Source organism: Prunus mume, linkage group LG5, assembly GCF_029339155.1.
Source record: "Prunus mume cultivar Tortuosa linkage group LG5, ASM2933915v1, whole genome shotgun sequence".
NCBI classification, from domain to species: domain Eukaryota; kingdom Viridiplantae; phylum Streptophyta; class Magnoliopsida; order Rosales; family Rosaceae; genus Prunus; species Prunus mume.
Window position 1 is genome coordinate 16,182,305 of NC_142702.1, and position 22,884 is coordinate 16,205,188.

The following is a 22,884-nucleotide window of genomic DNA, read 5'->3' on the forward strand; positions in this document are numbered from 1 at the left end:
ACTAATATATTATAAAAAGAAATTAATATAATGTGGTGTGTTACGCCACAAAATGGTCCTGTAAATGCATATCCTTAACATGCGTTGGGTTCAAGAAATTAATGTGATAGGGCCTTCTCGACCTCCCCCTATACATTGAGCCACAATAATCATCTTCAAACTAGACTAACCTAGTATAATTAATCTTAAGCTTGATGACATACATGTGCAATTACAAAATTGTCAAAGAAAACCAAAAAAGATAAACTAACAAAGTTTAACCTAACAATCACTCATGTGTTTACTTTACATAAAGGAATAAGAAGGCAAGCGAGACCACACAATTTAATAGTATTTACTCATGTTGCTTTTGCAGGAATTGAACTCTTTGGTGAGAGGTGGTATGCTATTCTAATTCATTGAAGAACTGGCCCATTAGGAATCCATCTTTTTTACTCATTATATTCTCACACATATTTTAAAATTTACCATCTACTTTAACTCAATAATTTATTTAGAACAACTGCATTTTAGTACTCAAACTAGTTTCAATTTCGATTCACAAAAATTTAGTAAACAACTTATTATAAGGAATTAATACCATTTCTATCTCGATTCCACATGGTTTAGTTAACAACTTTAATGAGAATTTGGATTCCAACTCCTCCTCAGTTATCAATTCCTCCTAACCCGATTACGGATTAGTAAACATAACTATAAAGTATTTGGACTCCATCTATCACAACAAGAAATATTCCTATTGAGCATATAATTAAGGTTTAATTATCGATGTGCTCCTTGTGCTTTATTGAAAATTCTACTTTACCCCCTACATTTCAAACTGGGTCAATATATGCCCCATGTGCTTTATTTCCGTGTCCCCTATTCTGTCAATTTGGTTAGTAAAACTATTAATTTATTGACATGGCATGGACATTTTAGTAATTTTAGCTATTAAAAAATTTTAAAATCTAATTTAAATATAAAAAAACAATTTAATATTTAAAAAATAAGATTAGAAAGATAAATTTATAAAAATAAATAAATTAATCCTAGCACCCGAATAGCCCCACCACCACACCTCCCACCATAACCCAATCCAATCCACTTAGCCACCCATGGCTAGCACTCCACCATGGTTCAAATATGATCTCCCTACCCTACCCAAGTGATATACCCACTCCAAAACATTGATAACATTCCCTCCAATCCACTAGCCACCTTCACCCCCAAGCCATGGGTTGGGGGTGGTAGTTGATGGGGAAGGGTTGGGTTATGGTGGGAGGTGTGGTGGCTATTCGGGTGCTGGTTTATTTTTTAAATATTTTAAATATTTAATTTAGATTTTGAGATTTTTAGATCCAAAATTACTAAAATACATATGTCACGTTAGCAAGTTAACGATTTTACTAACCAAATTGACGGAATGGGAAACAAGGGACACATACATAAAGCACATGGGGCATATTGACGTAGTTTGAAATGTAAAAAATACAGTGGAATTTTCGGTAAAACACAGGAGGTCACATCTTTAATTAAGCCCATCATTAATCACTCATGAGTTGATGATGGCAAACCTATATATTTTTGCCGACTAATATTATATCATGATCATGTGGGTCATATGATACTTATTAGCTCTTCTGTTCTTTCAATTTGTTGATTATTGGAGACAATTCTCAAAACTTTTATTTTGTGCACTAGCTTTTTTTTTTTTTTTTTATAATTTTTTTTAAAAGAATATATTCTTTCTTTTTTTCCCTAACACAATCACAAAATATATATTTTTTGAAGCACACATTTAGATAATAATTCACCGAAATAATTTTCCGAATTCAAAGTAAAGCAACGTAAAATATCTCATGTCATGTTGTCATCACATTATCTAGCCAGAGAAAGACCCCTTATTTGTTGATAAATATTCTATTTTTTAATTGATATTTTATGCAAATATTCTATTTTTTAATTGATATTTAATGACCAAAATATATATATTTATTGGGTTTTTTTTTGGGTCATTAATTCATTTACTTGAGGAAACAAGAGGAGAAAAACAAAATTGTAATATTTATGCACATATTTGCTTTTTCCTGACAGGCTGTGATCCTAACCTTTCTTTACTTCTCCCACCTGCTTCTGCTGCACCACATTGATTTGGTATTTTCGCTGAAATTGTTCTACTGGGTCTAAAAACCATAGAGGTGTCAAGCTCATGACGACCTTTTCTTCTATCTGTCTTGGTTTATGTCTAACCGTCGCAGGAAAATGGGATTCCGTGGGTGGCGTAGCTACCGAGATCAATGCAGTCAATTATGTCTCTCCTAGAAGTTGATTTCCATAAGCCCTATGCGCCTGCATAGCCTTTTCGTGTATGATTAAATATAAGGGTAAACATGCAGATGATATGTGATGATGAAACGACCATTTAGGATGGTTAGACATAGTGTAACTAACTCATTATTCATTCCACTCGGCCGTAGTCGCGGATATGAAATTGTACAAGGTAAGTGTTTGTAATTGGCACGCGACTATAACTGCATAATAAATTTTCAGCCACCCATCTCCAGAACCACTTGCTACAGGACTTTGTGTACGTACCTCTTTTGTCAACATCTTAAGAAATAAAAAAATATCCAACCGCCAATTAAAAAGGCTTGCATTATATACAAAAACTCTAACGTGGTGGCCAGATAGTTCTATATATACAGACATAAATACCTTTAAAGCTATAGGCTGTGCAAAGTAGCTCTTAGCTCTAGCAAACAAAACAATGGCTTCCACACCAGGAATTCTCACTGACTGGCCATGGACTCCTCTTGGAAACTTTAAGGTCTCCCTTCACAGACCCTCCCACCTCTCTTTCTCCCTCTCGTCTGTCTTTCATGTACATATTTAACACGATAACATTTTCGTTCCCACTCTTAATCGATGGTGAACATCGATAGTATGGCATGTGTTGAACTGTATGCTTCAAATGGAATACATTTACTATACACACTTCTTATATATGCATCATGGGTTAATATATGATTATATATGGATCATCATCATCATCATCATGTTGTGGGATTATTTTGATAAGCTTTCTTTTTGTGTGTGATGCAGCATGTGATCTTGGCTCCTTGGATCATTCATGGCGCATACTCGTTTGTGGTTAATGATGGGAAAGAGAAAGATCTATCTTATTTCCTCATCTTTCCATTTATGCTGTGGAGGATGATCCACAACCAGATATGGATCACTCTGTCTCGATACCAGACCGCCAAGGGCAATGGCCGAATCGTTGACAAACCTCTTGAGTTTGAGCAAGTCGACCGAGAAAGAAATTGGTGAACATTCATAGAGACCTAAATAAGTTTTAGAACTTAACTTTGACATGTAAACTCGCAATGTAATCTCATAATCTGTCTGAAAACAAAATATTCAAGTTCTACACTTAAGTAAGGGAGTTGTGTCCCAACTTAAATTAAGAGCATGCATCATTGCACTTGAAGTTTTAAATTCGATACTCCCCTCCTTATCGGTGTATAAAAAAATGTCACAACTTAGGTTCTCATTAAATAGCATATAATTACTAGAAACTGAACGTAATTTGGGATTTTGTTTTGATTGTTATTTTGTTTGTTTGTTTGGAATTTAGGGATGATCAAATAGTGTTCAATGGGATTTTGTTCTACCTAGGCAGCAGGCATATGCCTGGGGCTCAACAGCTGCCACTTTGGAGGACAGATGGGGTTCTCCTGACAATTTTGCTGCATGCTGGCCCAGTGGAGTACCTCTACTATTGGCTTCACAGAGCACTTCACCATCATTTCCTCTACTCTCGCTACCATTCTCATCACCATTCCTCTATTGTCACTGAGCCAATCACTTGTAAGAAAAATAACCCTTAATTAGTACTATTTTTCTTCTGAGCATATTGTGTTTAAATGATTTTTTTTATTCTATTATTTATACCATATTTATCGACTACCCCTTTAATAAAGATAAACCTCACTAATATATATAAGACTTACATGTATTAAAGAAGTGGTCAGAAATGTAGACACGAAACATGGCACAAATAGCAACACTCATTTTATATAAATTTAGTAGGTGAAAATGGTTTAATGAAGTATATATGCAAAACAAAAAATAATAGAAAAAGGTAACCTAAAATTGACATGGATTATTATTTTTATTTTATGTATATTTTGCAGCTGTGATTCATCCATTTGCGGAGCACATAGCATATTTCACACTCTTTGCTATACCTATGTTGACGACTATACTCACGGGGACAGCTTCAATCATATCCTTTGCTGGCTATGTTACTTATATTGACTTCATGAACAACATGGGACACTGCAATTTTGAGCTCATTCCAAACTGGCTCTTCTCCATTTTCCCTCCTCTTAAGTATCTCATGTACACCCCATCGTAAGTTTCTCCTCTCTCTCTCTCTCTCTCTCTCTCTCTCTCTCTCTATATATATATATATATATATATATATATAACTGATCGTACAGAAGAACCACTTTACATACATAGACTCCAGAAGGAGCGATGCATGTATCGTTTACATAATTTATCATTGATGTTATAATTACATGATCCAATTGAAAAGGAAAAGCTTGAATACGTATACGGAGAGATTTCCATGTGGACCATGCTTGTAGAGACGTGTGTCATGATATCACAAGTGACGTCCCTCATGTAGCTCATAGCTTGTAATTAATGTTCATGTGGACCCTAATTAGAATTCAGACCAGCTGCCAAACCTAATTTTTTTAGGGCTTTCCGCAAATGGGCCTAATTTACCATGACATGTTATATAAAATTCCTTAGGCTTTTGGTTCATATGAAAGGAGATTTGGGGATGAAAAATTAATTATTTTTTTACGTTTATTAAGTTCAGGTATGGAAAATGGTTGTCCGGCACATCCTTGGAAACTTTGAGAAAATGGACCAACATTAAATGCACATTTTTCATAACCATTTTGTCACATTAATAATTTAGAATTATAATATAACATTAAATGCATTTTTTTTAGTGTTGTTGAACGAACCTTAAAATTAAATGAGTACACTCTATGATCTAAGTACATTCTAATATTTAAATTAAAATGCAAAATTAACTAAATACATCTTATTTAATTACCAAAAATACCCCTAATACACCCTAACGTTGCAAAATAAAGTCCATCCAGATTTACAGGATTTTTTTTACATAATCAAGAGAAGTATAAGGTTTCTATAGAATTAATTGTTGTCAATTATCCAGCGATGCTAGAATTGATGTGGAGAAGGAATGTAATTATGTGATCTATTTGTCGTGTCGTGAGAAACTCTCTATGGAAAAGGAGGGCGCATAGAGAAAATTTGTTATTGGTAAATTTTTTACAACCTAAACCAAAAAAACCAAAATTAATACCTCTTTTGATGATTGATTTGACATGTTTGGAGCATTCATGAGACATGTTTGCATCAATGAATTATTAAATGACGACGAAACAAATTATTGGAGTTAATACTAAGATTTTTGGAAGTAACTTTTTTTGATTAGGGTTGAATATGGTGAGTAGAGTGTACTTATTAAAATTACATTTATTTCACAATTCAATACATTGTTTTTTGTCATTTTATATTAGGGTAAATTAGTAATTTAATAAATAGTTTGGTAGTAGGGTGTACTAAGTTAATTTTAGGGTTCATTTAACAACACTATTTTTTTATTTGATTTCATATGAGTATAATTGAAAAAAATTAAACAAACTTTGTTTTACATTCCTACGCAAACCAAACATGGGAAATGAAATAAAGTGGTATTTCCTAGTTACTTTTCTACCATTACCAAACATGAGAAATGAATCTTCTATTTCTCATCCCTTGGAAAAATACATGGGAAATTATTTCCCATCAAATCCATATTAGAAGACATAAGCGCTTTTGTTAGAAGTACTTTTAGTAAAATAACATTGAAATATTTGTTAAAAATCTAAGTGCTTATTGAATGTGCTTTTTCAAAAACGGCTTTTATTACTCATAATGTACATTATTATTATTTTTAAATGTTAAAAGTGATAATTAGAAGTGCTTTTACTTGTCATATATTATCAGTCATATGATATATATCTGTATTATTGTTAGTTTCAATTTTTTTATATATAGAAAGTTTCAATCTTTATGACTGTAAATTTCTGACCACACAAATCACATGATATACCATTATCCATGATTGATTCAATGTTGACATATGCAGGTTCCACTCTTTGCATCACACACAATTCAGGACCAATTACTCACTCTTCATGCCAATCTACGACTGCATCTATGGAACCATGGACAAATCTTTAGATACTCTTTACGAAACTTCACTCAAGAGAAAGGAAGAAACACCAGATGTCCTTTATCTAACTCATCTAACAACACCTGAGTCCATCTATCATCTACCGCTAGGATTTGCTTCCCTGTCCTCTAAGCCCCACACATCACACTGGTACCTGTGGTTGATGTGGCCTGTGACATTGTGGTCCGTGATGCTTACTTGGATCTATGGCCGTACATTTGTTGTTGAGCGGCAGCGTTTTGACAAGCTAAGATTACAAACTTGGGCCATACCCAAATACAGCTTGCAAGTAAGACCATCACGAACTTTTTACTTCTAATTTATAGGTCACTTGCTATTTTCTTTTTTAATGAGATTTGATATGTTATTTTTGGGTTTTATAAATTAATTGCAGTACTTCTTGCAATGGCAAAATGAAGCTATCAATGACTTGATTGAGGAAGCCATACTGGAAGCAGAGGAAAAGGGTGTCAAAGTTTTAAGTTTAGGTCTCTTGAATCAGGTAATCAATTAGGGACTCGTTTGGTTGTTTGGTTTGGATTGAATTGGAGTGGAGCTCAAGTCAGTTTTTATGAATCATATCCATCTAGATGAGATTTATAAGGTAAAGGTTGGACTATTACCTAATTTAATAAGTCCACTCCCAGTATTTATAAGTTCACAAGGACCACAACATTTTTCCAATTTAATTAAAATAATTCAGTCCATTCCAAATCACTGAAATGTAGCCTAAATTCTACTTAATTTGTTTTCTGATAACTTCTGAATCAATTAATAATGGAATTGATTTAGATATATATTTAATGTTAAAGACTCAAGGTAGCTTTATATTGTGGCACCCTTAATTAATGCCAAGCTCTATATTGTGGCACCCTTTTTTTTTTTTTTTTTTTTTTTTCATTTTTCTCAATGCTATACCAATAGCTGTGATAAATAAGAAAAACATGTAACCTTTTAATTATTTGGGTTTTAATTATTTCGGTTACAAAATATAAAAAAATTAACATAAAACTTTGCAAAATATGCAGGGTGAGGAGCTGAACAGATACGGGGGTCTATATGTTCACAGGCATCCTGAGCTGAAAATGAAGGTGGTGGATGGAAGTAGCTTAGCTGTGGCTGTAATCTTAAACAGCATTCCAAAAGGGACAACCGAAGTTCTTCTGAGAGGCAAACTCACCAAGGTTGCTTATGCCACTGCCCTTGCTTTGTGCCAGAAGGGTATCCAGGTAAATTTATGCATCACCTATAAACAGGGATGGAGCTAGAATTGTAAAATTAGGTGGCCGAAATAAAAAATACAATTATACCAAACACCTAATTATATTCAAGAGTTACATGTGAGATCTAAATATTTCTAACTTAGTCATGAATAAACCCTCTCTTAAAACTCTCTGATTTTTGTCCTTCCTTCTTGGTTCTCTAATTTCTGTCCTTTCTTTTGTCCATTCGATCTATATTTTCTTCTCCTTGACCTCTTATATTCTTCTCTGTTCTATTGTTTAAGTGCTAGTGCTTCATCAAATACCTATGGATTGTACCACATCAATTGATATTAGAGCCAGATTTTGGTTTAGAAGGGGCATTAATTTTAATTATAAGTTGTCTATATATTATATATAATATCATAGAGGTGACATAAAAGATCTGGTGCCAGAACCACTCTGACATGTTGGGTCTAATCATCCAGGAGACGATGTTTTTTTCCCATTTCCTAACATAAATTGCGATAATTTCAGGTAGCTACATTGCACCAGACCGAGTATTTGAAGCTCACAAAATCATTAAATGTCACTGAGAGTCGTTTGGTCCTTACAAGAAGTTATGCCCAAAAGGTATCAATTATCTGCTACAAATTTTACCTGCTTCAATCCTATTTTGCTATTGTTCTTTCAATATGTTTTGGACACTTAAGAATGATATTAAAAATGTACTAATTAATTGAATTTGCAGATTTGGTTAGTGGGAGATGGATTGAGTGAAGAAGAACAACTGAGAGCACCAAAAGGAACATTATTTTTTCCCTTCTCCCAATTTCCACCAAAAAATTACGCAAAGACTGCTTCTACCATTACACTCCTGCAATGAAGACACCCACATCTCTTGAGAATGTTCATGCTTGTGAGGTAATTAAGCAATTATTTTATTTTTTTCTTGTTATTAATTATTAAATATATTTTTATGTTATTAATTTGCATTGTTAATTATGTTATTAACAGAATTGGTTGCCAAGAAGGGTGATGAGTGCATGGCGCATAGCAGGCATAGTGCATGCTTTGGAAGGCTGGAAGGAGCACGAGTGTGGTTACAACATGTCTAATATTGACAAAGTTTGGCAAGCAACTCTCCAACATGGCTTTCAGCCTCTCATGATCTCTACCACCCACACCAAAAATTAGTTGGCTTCATCAAAATATTAATGACATGCACCCTCTTCTTTATTATAAGTAATCCCTTATTTAAAATTATGTGACTCTATTATCATGGCTTTTATTATCATGGTGTGTATCAGTTACTATATTGTGAATATCACTATTTATTGAAGTAATATTTATTTTAATAGTGGCGGATTCATGATTTGAAAGTCGATTAGAGAATCGGAACCAAAGATAGATAGAGAGAATTGGAACCAAAAATTGTTGTTGGATAAATAGTAAATTAATCAAGACATATGCACGCCTATAATTTACATAATATATTTTTATATATTTCTTGAAATTAATTAAAAACAACAATCTATGTTGCGTGGTAAGGGGAGGATACGACAATTAAAATATTTTATTATATATATATATATATTTTAATAGGAAGCTCATAATTTGTATTAATTAAGAAAACATTGTTATGTTTTCCTATTTAGATCAATGCACTAGATACTAAGTTATATCAAGTTTTGATAAGAGTTTAAATTAAGTTATAATTTGAGGCCCAAAACCTTATGGAATAAGGAAAGGTTTCGAAGCCTATTAAGGGGTCTTATTTATTTCATTTTTTGCGTGAACTGTTTACGTGGGCTTGGAAGATTAGTCAAGTCGGCTCTCGATGATGAGTAGAGATGACTTGACCTAGCCCTATATAAGCTTAAGGTCATGCTCTCATCAGACACGTTCTCTAACCCTATTCTCATCATAAAGAGAAAGCTAAAAGAGATTCTAAGAGAGAGCAGAAGTCTTGAGCCATTCCTGTTATGCTAAGGATTGCTGCTACTGCTACGGATTGGATGAGTTCAGAGGTCGTGTACTCAAGGAAAATGGCTCCAGGTATGTCTTTATGCCTTTACGTATTTCATATTGTGTAAAGATCTTGAACATGTATTAAAGAAATCTAACAAACATTACATCATCATGCAAAATAGAAGACATCTAAACATAACCATCTTCTATCCAAACAACTAACTTGGAACAAGATAAAGCAAACTTTGCTAGCGCATACGCTACACGATTACAAGTACGGGGTTCATACTAGCACATACAGTTGGTGAATTGATTCAAAAGAGAACGAATGTCCTTAAACAACACACCTTCATTGGCCAAATTTAGATCTTTTTGTTTTATTATTCCTGTGACAACCTCCTGCGCATCATATTCAAGAACAATAGAATGGAGACCATGTGTCTAAATAGCATTACTCGTGCTCCACATCTCTATCTAACCCTAGCAGAGAAACAAAAGATCCCCACCCCTTTAGCGTCGCATCTTGGGGGGTTGGTGGTCTGCCCATCCTCCCCTCCCCTCATCTTCCTCCTTAAATCTCACTTCTCTCTTTCTCACCCTTTTTCAATTTGGTGGGATGAAGACCATGGGCATGATTTCTCCTATCATCGCCATCTTTACCCTGCAGGTCTTGCTCCATATCGACCAAAAATCCATTGCTTATCTGGATTCCTTGACCTTCCCCTTGATCTGGCCTCATCCTTGGGTTGTAGTTGCAAATTTTAAACGCGTTTTGGCGCGTATTTATTAGAAGGTGTGTAGAGCTCTAGCTTGGGTGCTTGCACCACCTCCTTCTAGGTTCTTGGCTCTTTTCTTCCTTGTTATGGAATGGTTTTTCTCATTCTTTTTTTGTTGGCTGCTGTCTTTTTGATGTATTGGTTGAATTAATTCTAGATCTGTTAGTGAATTTCTAGTGGGCTATGTTTTGAGGGATTTTGGCTTGGTTTGTTGATGACCTACAGGTGTTTGGTTCTTCATAGTGGTGATGGGTGGTTTGTCCACCTACAATCGTGGAGTTTCTCTTTGCTTGTGATGGCGGCTTGGAGATTCTCTTTGATTGTGGCAGCTAGGTTTCCTGTGTTTTATTTTATGTTTAATGTGGGCGTAATGCCTCTTTGTGGGCTATATGCCTTTATGTGGGCTAAATGCCTTTTTTTTGGGCTTTTGACGTTTTAGTTTTTGGCTCGGGAACATGATCTTCATACTATACTGTACTGGTTTTAGCTAGATTTGTTCTGGTTTGTTTTCTATTAGTTTTCTGGCTGGTGCTTTTGCTTGGCTTTGTATGTACTGTTTTAATGAATTGCACTTTTGGCAAAAAAACTGCCCACCATTGGTTTTGAAGCAGTATTAACTAATTCCTCATGAGAGTCCCCTGATCAACACCCCTAGACCCCTAACATGGTCATGTTGCTTGACAACACCATCTACATTAATTTTATATGTCATATGGGGAAGAGAAGTTCTCAAGCAATAGGGAAAACACTTTTTGTTATTCCCGATCAGTAACATAATGACACATCGGATAATTTTTCCACATGTCATTATGTTATTGGTTGGGGATAACACAACAGTGATATCCCCGTTACAAGTAAGTTTTTTTTTTTTTTTTTTTTGCATTTGGAGGCTTTCTCCACTACATCTGCAGATGAATTATTATCAATTTAACACATTAGTTCTAAGTTTTATTATTATTATTATTATTTTTTAATAATGAAACTCATTAGTTCTAAGTCAAACAATACTAACAAAATAAGCACAAGACACATAGTACCATATTTCAAGTCACATTTTGAAAACAGAGTGTATTTAAACAGAAAACTTTGTATGAAACAAGAATAACATTGTTTTGTTATTCCCAACCAATCATATTCTATCACGTAGAAAAGTTATCATCGTGACATGTCGCAATTGGTCGAAGATAGCAAAATAGTGTCATCCCCATTTTACACAAGTGTTTCTCGTATTTAATAGGGAAAAATCAAAGTGTCATGCATCATCGATTTGGACTAAATATGAATAATTATTATTAAGTGACATGAAAGTATGTGAGACCATTGACCCTTCGATGTGTATAGCATACCCTAATATCATATTAGAATATGAGTACCAAATCCAAAACCAATAGACAATAGATAATGAGGCTTAAAATCGTTTAAACACTAATTCAATGTGAATTGCAGCAATGTCAATCAAATAATTTGTGTTTTCTATTATTTATTTCACTTGATATCCTTATGGACAAATGGTTTCTGGTTTATTGGTCTATTAAAACTTGGGCTAAAGCCCTAAATCCTAAAGCCTATGCGCATAAACTCCGCAGAACAATACGAGCTGTAAACCTAACTCAAAATATTAAGTACCAAAATCATACATTTTCCATATATATATTTATTTCCCACAAAAAATAAAGTCTACGAACTTGTCTGAGTAGAATTTACATAAAGCAACAGTTTCCTTCATCAAAGCATGAAGCTATATGTTCCTATTCCTTCAATCAATAACCAAATCTACTCTTTGTATACAATACAATTCTTTTTTTAATTGGTTGGTGGAGATATCTAACACGTTTAGATCTAAACTCAATAATGCTTGCATCCTTAAATATTTTATATGAAGATCAACCAACAACTACTCCCCTCAACTCCCCTCCATTGGAACAAAGCAAGAAAAAGAGAGAAGAGAATCTGTTCATTCAATTTTGGTGAAGTAAAAACCATAGGTGACAGAAATTAATGGGGATGATGGGCAAAATAGCAAGCTCCATAACCACCACAACAGGCAGCTGGAAAAATACCATTGTCACCGCAACAATCGTCTTCGCCGTCCGTCTTTATGCAAAAGTTTTCAGGCACAGCACAATGCTCAATATTTACCATCCAAATCCTCGCAACAAGGACATGTCCAGTGCTGCTTTCGTCCCATACTGTGTGGTGTGCCTCCAAGAAGTGATGAAGGGCCAAAGGTGCCGAAAGCTGCCCATATGCAACCATTGCTTCCATGTTCATTGCATTGATACATGGTTCCAATCGCATTCTACCTGCCCCTTATGCAGAACTAATCAGGCCTCGTTTGTTCATACGCACCAACTTCGTCTCCTCCGTATCCATCTTTTGTTCTCTTTCATTTTTAGATTTTTTTAGGGAAAATGTTTAATCCTCTGCAACTCATCTGAGATTACCATTGGTAGATGATCAATAAATTCAAGAGGTTGAATATAATTTTTTTTTTCCCATCTTTATTATTTCAGATTCTAATTTAAGGGATTGAATTTTATAGCATGATCGATCTCATATTTCATCGGGGACGTATATTTTTGGTCGAAATCATCAGGGGCATATAAGATAAGCTAGGGAGGGAGGTACGGGCCTTGGGGACTGGGGGTATGAGCTTAGGCCCTGTTTGGTGGGCTGGACTGGACTGGATATATTCAATTAAAATAGACATAGGTCCAGTTTACATTATGAACTGGACATGGCTCTTGGACACCAATCCAGAATAACAAGGGACTCCAAACCCATCAATAGACATGGGTTTACAGTGAATCTGAGCGCCTCGTCTCCCTCTGCCTCCTTCGCATCGTCTGTACTCTGTTATCTAGTGGTTTGCCTTCTTCTCTCTTCTTTCCTCTCTCTCCTCTCTCCTCTCATCTCCTCTCTCTCCTTGCATCGTTTGTACTGTTATGATTTTTGCATTGAATTTTCTGTTTTTTATATAAAAATTGATATATATTATTATCTTGATATGAGATTGGGTAATGGTTAGATCTTGATATAAGTTTTAGTTTGGATTCGATGCCATGGGTTCTCTTTTCGGTTTGGTATTGGGAGATTTTTTGTTTTTTCCTTGTCTCAAAACTGGGAATTGTTATTACTCAGAGGCTACAATCGGCAACAATGGCAGCTCTTGTTATTGGGTGGTTCATATTTCTTGTAAAAAGTTGGGCCTCTTTCTTCAATCTCTGCCAAAAAGTTAAAAAAATTTCATTTGGTTCCAGTTTGAAAAAGAAAAAAGTCTACATGCATCAGAGATCCCTCTTGCATTCAATGTCTGATCCAATCCATTGTTTGGTGCAAAAGTGAACTGCACTGGACTTAAAATCGCAGCCAATCCAAACCAATACTTACAAGTCAATCTTAGCCAATCCAGGCCAGCCTACCAAATGAGGCCTTAAGGGTTGGTGTACCAAATATTTTACTTGTAGTGTTTTTGGTGGGCTCAATCATATGGCATTTCAATTTCCCCATTTTGATGAATGTATTTGAGACAATAAGCAAATTAAGGATATCCTATTTAGGGCTGGAATTTTAGACTGATTAACTGATAAACCAATTAAATTGGACCGATCTTTCACTTATTTTTTTATTTTGGTCATTAAACTGAATTGAACCGCTATGACTCGATCCGGTCGCCAATTCACCATCTCCCAAACTCCCGGTTTGCTGAACCAAACCGTCCTACCACTTAGCGTGACAAATATTGTAAACATTAAGCGCCCAAGGAGACTCCAGCACATGACCTGCTAGCTGGAATGAAGGGTGTTTACGACTGGACTAATTACTCTCTTGTGAAATACAAGCATAATCATGATATTTAAAATACTCTTAGAAAAATTATAAAAATATTATAAAAATGTTAGGGTTTTAACCCTAACACTCCCTTTTATCTCCAGTCGCCTCCTCTTATTCTTCCTTTCTATTTTTCTCCTACCGTTTCTTTTTCTCATCTTCTCTTCCTAACACCGCCACACATTTCCCTTTTTTTTTTTTTACTCCCAACCGTCACTTCTTCTCCTCCTCTTCTATTCCTCAACGACGTCGCCGCAAATCTGCCTTTTATTCTCCGAGCAGTTTCTTCTTCTTCTTCTCCTCTTATCTTCCTCGCCACTGCACATTTGTCTCTCAATCTCTCTCCATGTCTGCCTAGAGATTTTCGATGTTTTCACATCCAAAAATTGATGATTTCACAAATAAAAAAACTTATGCAAATGACAAAATTAATCTCAAAAAATGTATGTGCAAGCTAATCTCAAAGGCTAACTTTGTCACTTGGATTTTAAAAAAAATTATATAAAATATCAATCTTTGGACCAAAAAATTTTCATCTGTCAGCTGACAATATATACTTACTGATCAAAAATCGCTTGCACTGGTTGGTGGAGATATCTAACAACGTTTAGATCTAAACTCAATATTGCTTGCACTAGATGTACCTATGGTTTCGAAAGCTCAGTGTCACGTACATGTGTTTACCAAGATAAAAGTGCAGGCTGTACCACAATCACACAATCAGACAACACAAGTGATATCAACAATTGCAATATTTCGTGTTAGATATTACTTGATCGCATAATGTAATGTGTGTACCAGATTTGATACCGTTGTGGATGCTCTTATGTCCATAGAGACTGTTAATTTTGTCCTTTCATGATGATTTTAAGTCAGATCGATGCATGACACTTGATTTTCCACTGTTAATTTCGATAATATGTTCACGTATACACTCTGTTTTATAAACTTAACTTGAATATTGTACTTTGGATCTTGTGGTTGTTTGCTAGTATTGTTTGACGCAGATGTGTTGCTCCCTTATTGAATAAAGTTCTTCCATGAAACCACACTCGTGATTTAAAGAAGATATGTCGGCTTAAAGTTTTGAATTAGAATCACCATCGAACTTTGGATAAGTATTTTTGAAACGCATTATCTCTCCACCTAACAACTCAAATATGTATTTCTTTTTCTTTTTTTTGGAAACGTTGCATAAATATTAAATGAATGTTTGTATGTGCCCCATTACCATATAAACTTCGTCAAGTACTGTTGCAATGCACGATCTATGTCTAACTCCATTAAAGTTTCTATAAAGTTATGCAAATTTCCCCACTGGCTGATATTTCTCGTCTTAAGATTTTTTTGTTGGGACGAATATTATTTCAATAATAAATAGTGATATCCATAATAGAGTAATTGATAAACAACATGATGATAAAAGCCAAAAGCCAAAAGCCAAAAGCCATAATAATAGTGACATAATTAAAAACCCAACAGAAATAAGGGATTACGTATAATAAAGAAGAGGGGGCATGTAATTAATATTTTGATGAAGCCAACTAATTTTTGGTGTGAGTGGTACTAGAGATGATGAGAGGCTGAAAGCCATGTTGGAGAGTTGCTTGCCAAACTTTGTCAATATTGGACATCTTGTAGCCACATTCGTGCTCCTTCCAACCTTCCAAGGCATGCACTATGCCTGCTATGCGCCATGCACTCATCACCCTTCTTGGCAACCAATTCTGTTAATAACATAATTAACAATGCAAATTAATAACATAAATATATATATATATATATATATATCAGTCATAATTTACTAATTAATAACAAGAAAAAATAAAACAATTGCTTGATTACCTCACAAGCATGAACATTCTCAAGAGATGTGGGTGTCTTCATTGCTGGAGTGTAGTGGTAGAAGCAATCTTTACGCAATCTTTTTGGTGGGAATTGGGAGAAAGGAACAAATAATGTTCCTTTTGGTGCTCTCAATTGTTCTTCTTCACTCAATCCATCTCCCACTAACCAAACCTGCAAAGTAGATAAACTATTTTAAAATCATAATCAATTATCCAAAATAGGAACACAAAATTAATGTATTGAAACATTAAGAGTGAAGAAGGCAAAATTCGTAGCATGCATATTACCTTATGTGCATAACTTTTTGCAAGAAGCAAGCCACTTTCCATGCCACTTAATGATTTGGTGAGCTTCAAATACTCATCGTGGTGTAATGTAGCTACCTTTAAAGACAAGTGATTAGACACAAGAGGATCAGCATGATGATGACATGGTAAGACAGTCTTACACAAAAAATTTATATTCTTACATGCGAGCTATAGAGTCATGACAAACGTAAAGTTCGATGCATATATATTTACCTGGATACCCTTCTGGCACAAAGCAAATGCAACGGCATAAGCAACCTTTGTGAGGTTGCCTCTAAGAAGAACTTGGGTGGTCCCTTTTGGAATCGTGTTTAGGGTTATGGCCACGGCTAATCTGCTTCCATCCACAACCCTGATTTTGAGATGAGGATGCCTATGAACATAAAGACCACCATATCTATTCAGCTCCTCACCCTGCATAAACAGACGTACTTTAGCATGTATTCTAAATCGATGGATTTCTAATATAATATTATTCATACTATATCTTTAATTTTAATCATCATAATTAAAAATGTTGCAGGTTTTTTTTTTTTTTTTTTCTTCTGCTCAATCTGTTCAGGCAATTTATGGGTGAGAAACCATAAATAAATTTATAGTATCCACTACATACATGCATACATACATACATACATACCATGGACCGTTAATAACTTGGTTAACTTAAAAGTGAATTTGAGCTCAAATAATTTACCTTCAAAGTAAAAGGGAATATAAACAACAGACTTGCCTGATTTAAGAGACCCAGACATAAAACTTTAACACCCTTTTCCTCTGCTTGAATTATGGCTTCCTCAATCAGACTGTTGATAGCTTCATTTTGCCATTGCAAGTAGTACTGCATTAAGGTATAAATTAAATAAAAGTGCAACCAATATTAGTAATAATTCTTTTTCTTCACCAAATATGGTTTATTAAAGTGCCAGTTTGAATTTATTTTTATTTTTAATACGAGCGATAGTCCAGAGAAGTAATTGGTCTCACTTGCAAATTGTATTTTGGTATAGCCCAAGTTTGTAATCTGAGATTATCAAAACGTTGCCTCTCAACCACAAATGTACGGCCATAGATCCAAGTTAGAATCATAGACCACAATGTAACAGGCCACATCAGCCATAGGTACCATTTTGATGTGTGGGGCCGGGAGGCCAAGGAAGCAAATCCTAGCGGTAGATGATAGATGGACTCAGGTGTTGTCAGATGGGTTAGATGAAGGACATCTGGCGTTTCTTCCTCTCTCTTGAGTGAAGTTTCGTAGAGAGCATCTGAAGATTTGTCCATAGTTTCGTATATGTAGTCGTAGATTGGCATAAAAAGTGAGTAATTGGTTCTGAATTGTGTGTGATGCAAGGAGTGGTACCTGCACAGAATTAAGTTGCTACATCAATTATAAACAAATTCAAAAATAATTTTGTTGAAATTAATATGTCATTTTCCAACCCCTAACATATTACAAAGCATTTATTTCGTCTTTCTCACATTTATTTCGTAACAGTTTAAGGTTTCGGGTTGATACTTCAATTTTATATCACAACCACCAAACCTAGCTCACCTTGGTCCCACTTAAGAAGCTCACTTTGAAATAGACAACCTTAGTCCTTCTCCCCTAATAGGTTAAGGGTTTAAGTTTTTTGTTTGTTTGTTTGAAGGTTTTGAATTAGATATACTTAGAGTACAGTAATTTCCGTATTTCAGTATTATATAATAATTGAGAGAGAGAGAGAGAGAGAGAGAGAGCTTGAGACTCACGAGGGTGTATACATAAAATACTTAAGAGGAGGAAATAGAGAAAAGAGCCAGTTCGGAATGAGCTCGAAATTGCAGTGCCCCATGTTGTTCATGAAGTCAATGTAAGTAATATAAGCAGTAAAAGATAACACAGACATTGTTCTCGTCAACATAGTTCCCAAAATTGGTATAAAGAAGAGCGCAGAATATACTACATGCTCTGCAAAGGGATGAATCACAGCTGCAACAAATTAAACATATATTAAATGATGAATTTAAGTAAGTAAAATTCTTAATAATAAAAAATTAGTGTAATTAAACATTAAATTAATTTGATTTATTATTTGGTTCTTACAAGTAATTGGCTGAGTAACAATTGAGGAATGGTGATGAGAATGGTAGCGAGAGTAGAGGTAATGATGGTGAAGTGCTCTGTGAAACCAATAATACAGGAACTCCACTGGACCAGCATGAAGCACAATGCTTAGAAGAACTCCATGTGCCCTCCAAAGTGGCAGCTTTTGAGCCCCAGGCAGGTGCCTGCTGCCTGTGTAGAATAGGAGTGCATTGAACAATATCTGTTCATCCCTGCACTCCAAATCCAAACAAATTAAATAAATAAGTATTTATTTAGCCACCTGTTTTTTTCTTTTATACAAGCACTATTAGAAATAAGGGGAATCGAACATAAGAACTCGAATGCATGGGTAAATACTCAACCAATTGACCAATTGTTTAGCCACCTCATGAGTTATATATTATACATGTTTTTTTTTTTATGTTTATTAATTTATACTGACCAATTGTTTTCTCTGTCGACCTGTTCGAATTCGAGACCCCTGTCAAGGATTCGGCCATTGCCTTTGGCAGTTCGATATCGAGACAGAGAGATCCATATCTGGTTGTGGATGATCCTCCACAACACCACTCCAAGCATGAGGAAGTATGAAACATCTCTTTCTTTTGCATCGTTAGCCACAAACAACCAGGTGCTGTGGATGATCCATGGAGCCAAGATCACGTACTGCATGCATATATATCCCAGGCACATATAAAAGTTAGTACACCAAAATATGCACGTATATATATAATGAAGCTGGACAGAAAACAATGGAAGTATGTAGTGAGGTATGGCATGCATACGTAGCTTGCAGTTCGACATGTCATATAATATACAGGCATGAACAAGAGAGAGAGAGAGAGAAAGAGAGAGAGAACCTTGAGGCTTCCAAGAGGTTTCCATGGCCACTCAGTAAGAATTCCAGGCACAGAAGCCATATTCTTCTTTGTTTCTTTGTAGTATAGCTTTGAAGGAGTATATGATATATATACTTCAAGGTAGGTACTGTAAAGTCCATATAAGCTTTTTTTTTTTTTTTTTAAAATGGGAAGATGGCTGGTTGTTTGTTATAAATTTTATCACTTTCTTTATTAAAATTTAAGAAAATTAAAATTTTATCACAATATCAGGGTGACAATACTCACCGTGTCCACCTACTTTTTTATACAACTGTAATGATAAATTTACTTTTTTTATAGAATGACTCAAGGAAATAACTTACACTAAATTTTTTCCAAAAACAACTCAAGTGGTTAAGAGCATATATATGAGGTCCCAAGTTTGATTTTCCTCGTCAAAGAGAACGGGAAAGTACCAATTAGTAAAAATGGCTTTGACTTGAAGACCAATGGTCTCAGGTTTAAACCCCTATGACATCTTAGTAGTGTGTGTGAGAGAGAAACTCTCCTCCCTTTTGTAGTTTAGATTGTCGCTAGTATTAAAAAGAAATTCACCAAAAACAAATATTACCTCCAAATAAAAAACAATCGTACATTACTCACACACTTGTCTACATTAATTTTCTTACATTCAACTTAACCCCGCTAAAGTCTAGAGTCACCCACCTCTCTACACCCATCGCCTACAAATTAAATCCTAATATTCAAAATTAAACCCCTAAAACCAAGGACATCATCAAATTTTCAACTTTAACCCCAAAAACTGATACCAAGCTCTTTAAGGACATCATCAAATTTTCATCTTTAACCCCCAAAACTGATGCCAACCTCTTTTTTGTTCTTAATTAAAGCCCAGATGCAATCTTTATTGTTGAGGAGAAGTGGAAAGAAAAAGAGCACCAAGCATTACCCAAAAATATCCGACAATCAAGAAAGGGTATACTAGTAGGGAACTTTACCAAGGCCCCCAAAAAAGTGCAAATATGCATGCCTAACAAATTGGATCAGCATGTGAACCGGTGCCTAACTAATAACAATGGGGCCGACGAATCAGCATGTGCGGTTTACCTGATGAGAAATTTTGGGGTAATAAATATGGGCCCGACGAATGACCATGGCCGGTGTACCGGCCGCATGACCATTAGTTGTGGGTAATTTCATACGTAAGTCATTGGGTGCGTGAAGTGAGGTTTGTGAAGAACCTCTTTTTTTGGTGGTTTAATTTTTTCTACAGAAGTAAATAATAACAATAATTATTCTTATAATTAATTAGAAGAGATTCATGGAATGATAATAAATGAAAAAAATTCCAAAATTGGGCTTTAATATGGCGTTAGTTATCCATTTTGGCCTCACACATAAGGGATCTAACACCAACGTCTTATCAAACAAATCCTTACCTCTATTAGTGTCCACAAGAGTATTATCTTTCAAAACCTCATTACTTTCTTCATTAGAACTTTAGAAGTTTGAATTGATTAGACTTCAGCCTATCTTTTTCAATCAATTCTTCCACTTTTTTCAATTTTTGCTTTGCAATTCTATGAGTGTTATCTGTCTCCGCTCCCTTACTCAATATATCATAAACCATATTCACATCAAACTATTTCAACGCAAAGTCACTGGTGATTTATATATCACTTAGTTGTAGAGATTCTCCACATGCTCATTTGCATCTCGTCCTTTGCTTCTTTTGTCCACCGTTTCAATATGTATTGAGATGGTATTTTAGTAACCTCTTTTACATTCAATATCCTTATAGCATGACGACATAACAAACCCATGGATTCAAACATCTTGCAACTACATAAGACATTGAAATTTAAAGAGTTGAATTGGACAACAAGCACTCTTTTGCGACCCTCCTCATTAAGCTCAAAGGTTTGGAGTGTTCCACATTCTTACTACTAAACTATCAATAACCTTAGCCTCAAATAATTTTAAATTTTTTCTCTTGTAGGCATTAGCAGCTTACAAAAGTTCACTTTTTTTGGCATCTCTGGAAGGTAATCCCTTATTGCAGCAAAAAATTTCTTCCGACTCTCGTGATCGCATACCATTTGCTCGTTTGTTCGATATGTAGTATCAAATACCATCATGTCCCCAAAGCACTCATAATATGGACCTTCCATCCCTAAAAATAAAAAAAATAAAAAAAATAAAAAAAGTTTATCACTTGGTTTTCTTGATCTACTTCCGCTGTGTAAAAGAACATTGGATCTTCAACTTGCATGTGCTTGAAAAAATTGATCAAGCTTTGAGCATCCCATGCTTCAAGTAGATTCGTTTTTCCCTACTCACAAAATTGTAGTAATATGTCTCGGTAAATCCAACATTTTAAGATCCACCTACTATTTCTGCTAAATACTGAGTATGTATTTGAAGTTCTTATACCCGCACTCATTATAGTTTTAATCACACCCTTATGAGCTTTTGAAATTTTACGATTTAATCGTAAAAATTGTCTTTCTAATGTTGGTAAATCCAACATTGCCCATATAAATTTATTTTCCCACAAAAATCTACGAACATGTCTGAGTAGGATTTACATAAAGCAAGCAACATTTTCCTTCATCAAATGATAAGCTAGTGCTAAAGTATTGACAACCGTAGAAGTTGGGTTTTTTTTTTTTTTGGTTGTTAAATGCGATAGAAGTTGGTATATATGTTCCTATTGCTTCAATCAAAGAACGAAGTCTTCTTTATATATTTTTTAATGGTTGATGGAGATATATCTAACAACGTGTAGATCTAAACTCAATATTGCTTGCACCCTTAAATATTTTATATGAAGATCAACCAAAAACCACTTCCCTCCATTGGAACAAAGCAAGAAAAAGTGAGAAGAGATCTGTTCATTTAAGTTTGGTGAAGTAAAAACCGCAGGGTGGCAGAAATTAATGGGGTTGATGGGCAAAATAGCAAGCTCCATAACCACCACAACAAGAAGCTGGAAAAATACCATTGTAACCGCAACAATTGTCTTCGCCGTACGTCTTTATGCATAGGTTTTCAGGCACAGCACAATGCTCAATATTTACCATCCAAATCCTTGCAACAGGGACATGTCCAGTGCTGCTTTTGTCCATACCGTGCGGTGTGCCTACAAGAAGTGATGGAGGGCCAAAGCTGCCGAAAGCTGCCCACATATGCAACCATTGCTTCCATGTTCATTGCATTGATACATGGTTCCAAATTCCAATCAAATTCTACCTGCCATTTATGCAGAACTAATCAGGTCTCTTTTGTTCATAAGCACCATCTTTTGTCGTCTTTCGTTTTTGGAATTTTTTTCTAGGGAAAATGTATCCTCTCAACTCTGAGACTTCCATTGCGATGATCATAAATTCAGGGGTGGTCCTGGCATAGTGCAAGTGGTACCACTGCACAAGGCCACCGATATTTGAGGCCTCCGAATTTTTTTAACTTTATATTATATATATATATTATATATTATTAATAAAAAAACTGTATATATACTCCAGCGTGAAGCACGGTGAAACAAAAGTGTATTTGGTGGAGCTTGTTTCTAGTGTATATTCACAAATCACAAATCAATACAAATTTTGATGTTAATTTGAGAAACTCAAATACCATTATGTTTGGCATAAAGACTGTTTTTCTTTCAGTGTTCGTTAACTATACGTAAAGACTTGTGTATAGTATAAATATAA

General features: G+C 34.9%; 2 protein-coding genes across 2 annotated transcripts; one reads left to right on the forward strand and one right to left on the reverse strand.

The window, feature by feature from the left end:
• Positions 1-2,706: 2,706 nt before the first annotated feature.
• LOC103331413 (very-long-chain aldehyde decarbonylase CER1-like) lies at positions 2,707-8,867 on the forward strand. Its single transcript, XM_008234039.2, is given in 11 exon segments — positions 2,707-2,809; positions 3,085-3,308; positions 3,620-3,852; positions 4,179-4,398; positions 6,221-6,596; positions 6,702-6,809; positions 7,336-7,536; positions 8,047-8,142; positions 8,261-8,348; positions 8,351-8,433; positions 8,527-8,867. Coding segments are annotated over 11 exon segments (1,869 nt in total). The 5' UTR covers positions 2,707-2,749; the 3' UTR covers positions 8,707-8,867.
• A 6,553-nt stretch (positions 8,868-15,420) lies between these two features.
• On the reverse strand, positions 15,421-19,345 carry LOC103331414 (very-long-chain aldehyde decarbonylase CER1-like). The gene is made up of 10 exons (XM_089051755.1): positions 19,190-19,345; positions 18,772-18,995; positions 18,327-18,559; positions 17,993-18,212; positions 17,228-17,603; positions 16,974-17,081; positions 16,457-16,657; positions 16,223-16,318; positions 15,933-16,106; positions 15,421-15,814 (listed from the first exon to the last, which is right to left on the reverse strand). The coding sequence occupies exons 1-10, from the start codon at positions 19,247-19,249 to the stop codon at positions 15,632-15,634; spliced, it is 1,875 nt and encodes a 624-aa protein (XP_088907881.1). The 5' UTR covers positions 19,250-19,345; the 3' UTR covers positions 15,421-15,631.
• Positions 19,346-22,884: the final 3,539 nt, after the last annotated feature.

Bases quoted from the DNA above. Each gene is read 5' to 3' on its own strand.
- LOC103331414 (XM_089051755.1), bottom strand. From the start codon at position 19,249: ATGGCTTCTGTGCCTGGAATTCTTACTGAGTGGCCATGGAAACCTCTT. The intron at 17,082-17,227 runs GTGAGACCAATT...ACCTTAATGCAG, and splicing joins TACCAAAATACAATTTGCAA to TACTACTTGCAATGGCAAAA. The intron at 16,319-16,456 runs GTAAATATATAT...TTGTCTTTAAAG, and splicing joins TGTGCCAGAAGGGTATCCAG to GTAGCTACATTACACCACGA.